An 11,844-nucleotide genomic window follows, 5' to 3' on the forward strand; every position below is an offset into this window, starting at 1 on the left:
GTTAAAATGAGGCATGGTATCTCAGTGGGCTAGCGCTATAAAATAAACATCAGTCCAGACTAGTACAAGCAACCCCCACACACACACGTGTATGCAATTCGCAATAATCTTGGACACCAACGTTTAAATCCCATTTCACCTCACCTTACCTCACTTGTCAAGAGAAACTATTCACACAGTTCAATCATTAAAAACAGTTCACCATAAATAAATTTATCCTCTCCCTCAGCAAAGCTTTGTCAGTATCGTGGTCCTCATTTCCTGTATTACAGGTGATTGCTTTTCTGGGTGTTCCTGACCCTGATACTGACGAAAGTGATCCAGATTTCGGTGGTATAGGCATTTATCTCACTTGCTCAATGAATGACTGAACACATACGCCACTTATTCACCTTTTAAATGTCAATAACATAAGCCATCCACCATATTGCCTTGTCATGATAGTATGTTCAACTGGGGTTAAGTATGTCACAAAAATCAACTCAAAAGTCCCATATTATCATTTTAATACTTGAGTATACAAAGCAGTTCTCAATGAGTGAATATACATTAGGATGTTGCCAATATGGGTCATGTGATCTGTTATTCATTCATATCACAAAATTGTGAACACTTATTTAGATATATTGTATTGGAGTACAGACATTTTTTGTTGTGTTCCAGTATTGTATTGGTGAGAGTGAAGCTCAAAGTTACCAATGAAATGAACATAAAAAAATTATAACAAGTTCACAAAACTTATAGATGATCCTTACGATGTTTGGACAAACCATGGTAAAAGTTTGGTTATCAAGTCACATTGAAGGCGGTAGGGTTCTAGTAACACACTGTAAAGGAAGCATTTTGCAGTCAGTTTTGATGAAAATTAGATGCTTTTGGAAACCCATTATGTATGAGGTTAGACAACCATCAAGGCAGAAACTGCAAGCTCTATGTATCCGTAATACTCGTTGGAAAAAGGACGCTACGAGATGTATTCTGTTAAAATCTTCACGCGTCGACACCCTGCCATCATATGTAACGAAAACATTCCCAAGTAAACGTACAATGTTATCAGGAGACTCCTATGAAGCTTAGTGTCTCGAGTAATGAGTAATCCTTACATTGATTCATGTAATGTCATGTAACCTTGAGACCTCACGCAGCGCGTTCGCTTCCAAATTCAGTTTAGTGGGGTTAAATCTACAGGTGATACCTAGCTCTACATAAAAAAGGCGCAATGTTTATCTTCTAATTCTGGGGTTAGAAATGTCGGTTTTCCCCTTCAAACACTAGTATTCGTATGCATGACATGTTATTTCAATTCAAAATAATCCATTGGTTTCAGTGAGACAGCTGTCAAGAAATGAAATCGATAGAATTGTTAAAATTGTGAACAATACGTTTTCCTATAACACGCGAAAGGAAGATGAAAATATACGAAAGGCAGTGGAAGAAAGTAACTATGTGCATGATTTTTATTCGGACTTTTATGAATATCATAAAAAAAAACATCAATGAACCAAGATTTTGAGAAGCCTATAGTTTTGTTCACTGTTGACAGAGTGATCCATATAAATACAATGAAACCCCGAAAATCCGGACTACCGTTCTCGGTGAAATCGTCCTGACAACATTTTCTGAATCATATCGTGGACACTGAGCTATATGCCCTTTGAATATGCACAGCCACTCCTGACAGTTATGTCCGGAAACGGGATTGCAGAGTGATGCGGTTTCACAGCATCTTTTCCATGAATCAAAATTATCAATTTTCAGTTCTGGTCGATTCGTCAAGGTGGATAGTGGCGGATCATTAGCTCAATCAGTGAATGACACAGCTGACACAAGAGCCTATCTCATAATTGGTAAAAAGCAACAACACGAGAAGAGTGTCAGTAACTCATTCGTTCCATAAACAAAATCTCAATGTTCGGAAATGGTAAAACATTATCAAAGATGCGCAAGCATGTTGATAGGCTACATACAATGATACCTTAGCATACTCTTGATTTCCTGTATTTCGCTGTGATGGTCACTAGTTTAGGTTTGCCGACATCGGGCCCAGATCTCATCCCAGACTCCTGTTTCCATACTTCAGGTAACTTCGTGAATAGAGTCCATGAAGCTTGATGACCGTCAACATCTGACTCAGAATCCCCACCGTTTCTGCCGTGTTGTTTCCGGTTTGGCCGGAAGTCCACCTGTTCCGACGACAAATCTGGTGGCTGAGGTCTATGTCCCCCTGAGACACCTCCGAGCATCTTCAACACCTCATCCTCCGAGTCGGTCCCTTTGAGGACAACCCGGGCTCGGTGGAGGATATCAATCTGCGCCGGGTCCAGCTGGTAGGGTTGTTCCAGGCTCTGGCGCCTCCTTTCATCACTCCGACTGTACATTTTCAACAGAGCCCGCACCACATGGTTGCTGCGCTTCTGAAAACTGTTCGACTTGACAACATGTCGCGTTGGTGAGACTGTTAAGTCGGAAGCTGATTTAACCTGCCTGGGTAAGCTGGCAAATATACTGTTTCTGCTGACTAGACATGGAGCAGACGTTACAGAAGACTTAATTTGGTGATCTGCGGAGCGTTTGGCTTCTTGTTTGAGATTCTTTTCAAGTGATAGAGTCTTCTCTTTGATCTTTTTAATCTGTCGTTTAACATTTTCCTGTTCCCATCTTCGCGATCGGTCACAGATGTCTTTTGCGCGGTCCAGGATGCACGTGTGGTGAGCTAGATATCGCTGCTCGCGCCTATTTATCTCACGCATGCGCAGTTGCTCCCGAGCATCGATGGATGTCAGTGTTCCGCCAATACTGTTGTCGTGGTACAGATGACCTAGGTTGGGATTCAAACTCATGATTTGAGAGTCAGGACGCTGTTGAAAGAAGATCCCACGCCTCTTGTATACACAGGTGTGCAAACGGTAAATCCAGTGGTCTGTTGGTTGCAGTGGTTACAAGAATGTCCCTGACCAGATGTGATATATCGACGTCCGACAGTATTAAACATTTCGTTCACTTTTAATATACATGTCAACACTCGTCTTCAGCCAAATGCTGACAGCATTCACAGTCTTGAACCCCTGGGGTATTAACGGATTATCCGATATGCACCCGTTACTAACAATTGTACATAATTGATTTAGTATTCTTTGTTCACTATCTGGATTAGAATTTCAGAAGTTATTCAGTGTTTCAACCATGCAATAATCAATACTTCCTCTTAAAGAATCAATTTCCTGCTGTCGACCGACTCGCGCCAGATCAGATGTATAACCAGATAGTGTGCACAGCTCCAACACCATTCAAATTTCCAAGGTTCAATTATTGTTTAATCTTTGTCAATTCAAATGTGCAGCCGCACTGCTATATGAGAAAGGAGACTCGCAATGTGTTGATATTATCTTTGTATTCGTCGAACAAACACTGGAACAGGACACCATCTCCCCCGCAAAGTTCTTGCCCCATAAACGCCCAGGCGTGAATTAAAACAGTGAAAATAAGTAGGAGGGTTTGAGTGCCACCAGCGTGGTAGGTTTCAGAGTTCTTTGTTTCCGCCTGATATGTCTCGACACATTCAGCTCGACTGCATCAAACAAAAAGTTCATTCCAAAGATATTGAATATAGGTTTCAAGAGATCCATTAATACACGAGGGCTTTCTTCAATAATACTCACACTCTTAAGTTAGAACCAGGAAGTCCAGCTTCAAACAAGTGACACCATAGGTAGCGTTCTTAACACTGATCTGTAGATTTATGTTTCGTTCATGGCTGACAAACAGGACACGAAAGGCCTCAGCGAGTACTGGGTTTCTTAGCTACAAATTAAACACGTGAAAAGAGTCTGAAGTGACTCGTCTCCAACTCATAATAAATTCGTATTAAAACATATTCGCATTTGTCGGTCCGGCAATGGCCTCGAGGTTGTATGCTACTATGTGGCCTATGGTTGTTGATGACGACGAACAACGTCGACAGGTGGACTGTCCACTTGCATCAGTATTGGAAGGCACGGCAACAAATCCAAAACCTGCCGTCTTTTTTTCAGTTTAGTTTTACTGTCTCGAAGAGCCTTCTGCGTCTTCAAGTGTCTTCAAGTGTCGACTGGTCAAGACAACGTTATACACTGTAGTTTATCATTGCTCATCCGGGGTTTCGGGTGGTCTATTTGTCCAATACGCCGCAGCTTGTTGTGCCGAGTTACGGCCCTTATTCGTACGGTGATCCGCTGATCTAGTGGGTTATAACAATTAGTCCCGATTATGTTCCTTGATCGATCATCACCCTACCCGTGCTAGCAGGTTTCACGGAAGAAGTAAACGTCCATGATCTTCGCATTGTAGCCTCCCAACTCGTGTTGAAATTGAAATAATGTTCAAAGCTGCGAAAAACTCAATTCACTCACAGTTGTCCGTCCCAGGTTATGTTTGTTTGTTTGTTTGTTGTTTAACGCCGCACTCATCCAGTCTTCGGCTCAGAACACGTTTAGCTGTTTTAAAGTTGACGAACCGAAACCCGTCACCTTAAGGTTCACCTTAATTATTCTCACACCAGCCTTAATGACCAAACCCCATGTCAATAACAATTACAACACTAACAAGTTGTGTTGGAAGAGGGTAAGTGCTCCAAAGAACAAAGATCGATCGTTCTCCATTGTACAGGTCTCAAAAGAAACTGAAAGAATTCGCAAGCGTAAGACTTAAAAAGTCTTATGAGGTAATAAATCTTGGCTGAATGGGAGGAGAATCGCTTGTGTTTGTAGATTCTTAACATTATCACCTGTGTAAGCGATAGCACTTGAGGGGACTGGCCCGGTTTCGCCGTGTTGGGAAGAGAGAGGCGACACGGCGATAGCCATTGTCGCTTCGTATCCTGAAAAGCGTCGTATTAATTTTATGTTTCGTGGCCGCTTTAAAAGTTTTAAGGCGACGGGCTCTGTGAATAAAACAGAAATATGAAAACAGCTACATTTTTCATTGATCACCACATTAATTAGATGTTTCCAGATATTGAGACATAGCATTAACAAACACTTTTATTCGCAACTTTTAGGGTGAGGTGAGGTGAAATTGGGTTTAACGTCGCGTCCAAGATTATTGCACTTATATAGCGACGTGCATGCACGTGTATGTGTGTGTGTGGCTGCTTGTACTAGTCCGGACTGATGCCGATTTATAGTGCTAGCTCACTGAGATACCATGCCGCAGTTTAACATGAATACCCCACTCAGACACAGTATACTGACTCCGAGCCGACCAGTCCTTGTTTTAGCCCCTTAATGCCGAGCGCCAGACAGGGTAACAACAAGTACAATCTTTTAACGTCTTTTTGTATGACGCGGCCCGGGATCGAACCCTGGACCTTCCGCTCTCCGGGCGGACGCTCTACCACAAGACCACGGAGGCGGTCCGCAACTTTTAGGGATTGTTCTGTCAGGAATAATTAGGGGATAAAAGAGGTGATGTGATTAATGAAATTAATATTACACTTTGTCTTTACGAATGGGCCTGCTTTGAATTTGCAAAATCCCCACCTGTCAAATGTTTTGTGGTAATTTTTATTTCAAACCTTATGTTAGTAAAAACATACGAGTAACTTATTATCCACAAACATGTTCAATATCCTAGAGGTAACTAATACAAAATTTGATTTCATGTAATTGATGTTCAATAAAACCCATTATTTTGACTTCAGCATCTTGACATGCATGTATTGTACAAGATAGTCCGTCAAACCAGAAAACACGGTCGTTCTGGCCTAAAGGTAAGTCTACACCCTGGGAGAATATCGGTCCTTTATCGATCGTGATTTATTGATTATATTTGACAAGAAATGAAAACGACTTTGCCCAAACGCACACGATTAAAATCTTCTGTTTGATAAAAAAATACATGTTTTATATACAATTACGACGAACACTTCATTGCCGATACTATCACTCCCTGTATAAATAAATGTGTTTTTTATCGTTAAGATTTTTCGCGAATGCTATCAACTTTTTCAACCGATAGTATTTGTATTAACATTCCTTGTGTTACTAATGTAGACAGAACCCTCGACTAGCGGACAAACCTGACAAGTGTTCTGTAATCCTTTTCTTTTGTAAAAGATCACACACATGGCATAGACGAGTGCAGGAATAAGCCGTATGGGCTTGTGCGTGGATACTTTGACTGCACTGAAACAGAGGCCATAAGTAAGCATTGAGACCAGGATACTCGACCGTAAGACTTGACTAATCTCCAAGTATAGATCAGTCGTTTGTTTTCAACATACGCACGACATCTCTTGTTCCCGCGTACCAACTTGTATTTGCTGGACCCTAGAAGAACTCCAATCGCTGAACTATACTACTCCACTTTTGGTAGAGATATGCTTATCTTTCCGTGATACACGAAAATGATTCTCATAAAATGTCGTGTTTGTTTAAGTAGAAAGACATATCTCATTATCTCTATCGGAGGTTGAGTAATAAATTTTATTTTTGTATGCTTGGGGGTACATTTCAGCCTTGGGGAAAATGCGATATATTATTTATCGCAGTTTTGGTCAGTATTTCAGTTATATACCACGCATATGGAGACCGAATATCTTGAGGTCAGGTGAAATTAGGTTTAACGCCGCGTCCAGGATGATTGCACTAATAGCTACGTGCATTCACGTGTAAGTGTGTGGCTGCTTGAACCAGTCCGGACTAAATCCGATTTTATAGTGCTAGCCCACGGACATACCATGCCACAATTTAACATAAGTGGGGTACACTTAGACACAGTATACTTTCTCCGAGCCGACCAGTCCTTGTCCTAGCCCCTAAATGCCTGACAGACAGGGTAACAACAAATACCATCTATTAACGTCTTTTGGTATGACGCGGCCGCTCTCCGGGTTGACGCTCTTTCACTAGACCACGGGGGCGGTCCCGTTTTGTCTCAACATATCATTTGACGTATGTCTCCCAGCTACGGCTATGTATGTATATATTATGGTTATATTTGGTTACAGCAACATGTACACGTGCCACAGCCGCTCGTCACATATTTCAAAGGAACTTGGTCAGTTCTAGAAAAGTTAATTACAACACTATGTTTACTGTAATGGTAGAACCTTATTTTCAATAAAAATTTACGTACGTAAGCTTAGAATAACTCATTCTGGATTTCGTTGTAGCTCACGTGATGTATTTATTGAAACCGGCAGATATGTAGGTAGGAGTTTTAAACTTTCATCAACGTGTGTGGATACATTTGATATCAAAAGACACAAGGGTGGGATTCCATTTATCATCCAACATAATTCTTCCAACTTTTTCAATTTGTAAAAGGTCACAAGCAGTGACGTGAGTGTAAAACATAATTGTTTCAAAGCATTGTAAAGCAATTTCATTCCAGCGATACCTCCAAGCTATATCTCCCGTGGAAGAAATCTGGATGAAAAATACGATTATTTGCCCATAGGGTAAGAAATAACTGAGTTCATAACAATCGTATGCGCACTAGTGCAAAGTTCCCTTCACACGCACCGGTGTATTGTTTAGGTCATACGGTTGGCATTGCTGACGTCATTCGAATCTTATTGTGACGTAAGGTTTGAATGACGTCAAACTAAAAACGACATTGAAGATTGTTGACGTCAATTCAATTCGACAATTGTTCTCTAGGTCATCATGATATCATACAACACAACCTAACGCATTGTTCTCTAAGTCATCATGGATCGCATAACAGAACCTAATGCATTTACATGTAACACAATGTTGATAAACAAACATTCGGCGATCGATTCAGAATTAACCATCGGGGATCTCGATAAACTACATGGATAATTGCTATCATTATCAAAAGAACTAATTTACTGAAAATCAGTGTCTAACTGTGACGTAGCTAAGGCATTTTATAAGTTTTGGCAACTTTAGAGATTTTTTGAAACAATTTTGCGAGGGCACGAGGCCTAGCCAAGCGGGATCAGTAGCCACATCTGTGCTTGTAGACCTCTGCGGCTTGAAACCTTCTTCAAAAATTAAAATAGTTGGATTTGGCCGAAATATGTTTGAATTGTTACCTTGTTTCGTTTTGTCGCTGTGTGTACATCTGACTACACTTCTTAACGTTATGACAGGACAGACCGACTTTCAACAACGTCTGACCGTGGCCGTGACGTCTCATAGACTAGGGTTAGAATAGCTTCCCTTTGACAAAGGGCAGTTACTCTAGCGGACAGACCGATGGATTGCCGCGAAAGGCAATTAAAAACAATTGTTGTTTTGCGTATATGTTGCTTCGCCACTGTATAAGAAACAGATTTCAGTTGGAACTATATCGGCTACTGTCACTGTCCGACTGACACATCACTTACCCTGTGACGTAAAAAATATTAATGCGCGTATTTCAGGAAAACTTGCAATGTTTCGGTAATGTTTGTGAGAGAGGGAAAGCGATTTTGAAGCACAGAATTAAAGAATATCATTATATGATAAAGAGGTTATCACGCTTGTGTGTTTGGGTATGGTAAATATCCTGTATTAGGAATAAACACTATGTATTTAGCTCGCCAAGGCTCGCTAAATACAATGTTTATTCCTAATGCAGGATATTTACCATCCCCAAACACACTCGCGTGATAACCTCTATGTATTGACGACATCATGTAACACAATGTAATGTTGACAAGGATGATAAGAACCAGTCTAGCGAAAGAGGTTGACCTGAAATGTATGTGGTCTTCTCCTGAACTACAATTGCAATACAGTGTTAACTTTTTACATGTAGCCTGTATCATATGTTAACGTATCCCGCGGATGTGTTTGTAGGTACTGAAATACACGTATATCACGTTTGGTGTTTAGGTCGACGTGTCGCGAACTGGAAACAGCTGCTGTTATCTCAGATAAGTGCAATTGACCCTGTCACGTATCACAATGCGGCTCAGATTGAAGACGAAGAGAAAGAACTTCTTTAGTCGGTTATGACATATACAAAAACAATTAATAACAGAGATAAGTCCAGCGGTGATACTAACTCTAAGTCAAGTGCAGCAAGCAGGTATACCCTACTCGCGGCTGTGCACACGGATGCTGTAGAAATATCAGATAACCTAACAGCAATACTGGCGACAATGACGGCTGTTAAATGCATCTCAACACTGTACCGAAGTGGAAGTAAAAAATTAACGCACGCGCGCACGCACGCACGCACGCACGCACGCACGCACACCCCCCCACACACAAACACAGAGACGCACATACATGCACACGCGCGCATGTGTGTAGTTGATGAGTTTGAAAGAAATTTTCGTCCATATCAATTTGTCACTTCGGTGGAATATCCCTTTAGTACGATAGATATGGATGTTTGTTTGACACAGAACAGTTTAGTCACTGCGTAAAGACATATTATCAGGAATTTTAATTACAGTGAACAATTATTCATCTGTTTCTAAATAAAGGCAAAATTATTTTTTTCAAATAATGATAATAATTTGCTATCTTAATTGTGTCTGGATGCTGAACAAATTCTCCTAAATGTAGTCAACAATAAAGCTTCAGTAACACTTGTTAATTTTTATGGATAACAACTTTTTTAGTCTTTGTCACGACGTTTCAGAGGTCTTTTTTGTGCCTTCTTCTTGGTGAATGCACGGAGCAAAGGACAAAGCACTCTACAGACCCTCAGTACTCAACCGACAACACCCAAGCAACTCACAGCAAAATACACGCTGAGAGGGAGCTGATGTCAATACGTTAATATACCCAAGCTTCTTCCAAGCGCGTGGCACCTTCGTTAAACTCCTGAGGTGCATTCAATAAGCCTTTTGGTGCCGAGGCGCCAGCGAGCGCTAGCGAGCACCTCCGAATATTTCCTAATGAACGGAACGCACGCTGAGAGCGCTTTCTAGCGCCTCCGCGCATACTGAGGAGGAGGCACGCCGAGGGACAAAGATGGCGGACTTGGACAAATGCGGGGCCTGTGAACATTACATTTTCGACATGGAACAACTTGTTAGACATACACGGACTCAGTGGTGAAGTTTGATACCACCACATAAGTAAATACATTTACTGGAAGACTTTTCACTTGTTAAAACCAGGACATTCCAATTGTTTTAGCTGCATTTTGAAGCCCCTCGCAGCACGGAGTATTTTCCCTTGCAACCCATGTTAATTTCAGTACAGAAAAATTCCTTTTCATGCGTCTGTTTGTGAACAAGATACATGTATAATAAAATATGGTATGAAGTTGCAGTTTTGTCCCAATAACACTCATATGATTTCTTTTTGTAAACATTTGACATGTATTATTATGCGATATAAACCTTCATTTGTCGAAACTGGAAACGTAAATTGAGATATTTTCATAGGTGTCTTTCCTATCTTAAATAAATCTAACACATTGCGAATTGTTGTTTTTTACTGCAGTTACAATATTCCAGCAATATCAGGGCGGCCTGTAAATAATAGATTTTGTCCCTGACAACTTTACCAGTGGTTGATTTGGACAACGTACCATGCCTTCGGGGCATTCGTGACCAACTTGTGTTATTCGGGGACAAGCAGTTAGGTTACTGAAAGGGGCAAGTGGTGACGAATGGCCGTCGGGGTACAATGAAACACAATCCACCGAGTCACCGATCCAGTTAGTTGAATCATACAATATGCATGCACCTTGCACCTCAAAGTTTACAATAACGTCACAATACCCAATGACGTAATTTGTGGAATTTTGTTGCAAGATCCATCAGCCAAACAATGCAGTGTGACGTCAGCCTAGCAACAAGGTTGCTGGGGTCATCGAGTGTGCATAAGCTCCTCTCAACTCATCTCCACACGCAATGTCGTTGAATAAGCCAAGGGATGTTGAGAGCTTTCAATATTTGTTCGTGAAATGTGTTCCGAGAGTACATAAGCACGCGTTTTGGTATTACACAATGTGTAATACAGCTGTATGTTTATTAAACGGGTGATCTCTTCACGCGCAAGTAATAAAATAAACTAGTGCGCGTGAACGATATATTGCACCAGTGCACATACGATTTTTAGTAACTCGATTTTTTTCTAATCCCATAGGTAATTAATTATTTTTTGTGATTTATGAGACTTTGTTTTTGCCGTTTTGGCAATATAGTGACATGTCTTACCCGATGTATTTAATTTATTCTCCTTAATAACTGTCCAGAATATACTGAAATTAAATATATATGAATATAAACATCAAACCATTATGTTTTACCCAAATAACTGGTAAATAAAATACCTGGAATACAGTTTTAAGAAATAAGATTTTATTTGGGTTCTTAAATCCACATCTTCGATAGCTTCAATGCAGAACCAGAAGTCCTTATTCACCTAACGTTCCAATTCGACTGTATTTTATTTACCCCAGTACGTTTGTAAATACAGTACGACACGAATATAACGAACACGGATAGAGCGAACAAACGGATGCAACAAAATCCACGATTTATCTCATATATATTATCATATCAAATTTACGTTATTACCAACTCTCTACAGCGAACTAACGGATATAGCGAACTGATATCTGATCCCCGACGAGCCCATCTACCACTAATTAGTGACTTGTACAGCGAACTGAGAAATCTCATTCAGTGTCAAGTGTCACTGACAATCTAGTCTATATTTTGATTTTCCAATGTTAAATAAGTCGGTAGGATTCCATAAGTTGGTTCCGACATATATCACGATAATGCCATAAAATAGAGTTTTGTTGTCTGATCGGTGACCGTCTAACTAACGGAAATTTATCGTATCTTTATTCTAAACAATAATATTTTACATACACAATGTTCAACAAAATTGCTAAAATAAGTCTGCAACGCCATTTTGAAAACCGCGCCCTCTGCCGGCA

The 11,844-nt window shown here is 40.5% G+C and overlaps 1 protein-coding gene across 1 annotated transcript; it reads right to left on the reverse strand.

Annotated features, from left to right (window-relative positions):
• Positions 1-314: 314 nt before the first annotated feature.
• Positions 315-4,930, reverse strand: LOC124119257. The gene has a single exon (XM_046481719.2). It carries the CDS (start codon positions 2,838-2,840, stop codon positions 1,977-1,979), a length of 864 nt encoding a protein of 287 aa, XP_046337675.1. The 5' UTR covers positions 2,841-4,930; the 3' UTR covers positions 315-1,976.
• Positions 4,931-11,844: the final 6,914 nt, after the last annotated feature.

This window comes from Haliotis rufescens, unplaced genomic scaffold (assembly GCF_023055435.1).
Source record: "Haliotis rufescens isolate VD_foot unplaced genomic scaffold, xgHalRufe1.0.p SCAF_3, whole genome shotgun sequence".
Taxonomy (NCBI): Eukaryota; Metazoa; Mollusca; class Gastropoda; order Lepetellida; family Haliotidae; genus Haliotis; species Haliotis rufescens.

Coding starts and splice junctions, on each gene's coding strand:
- LOC124119257 (XM_046481719.2), bottom strand. CDS start 2,840: ATGAGTTTGAATCCCAACCTAGGTCATCTGTACCACGACAACAGTATT.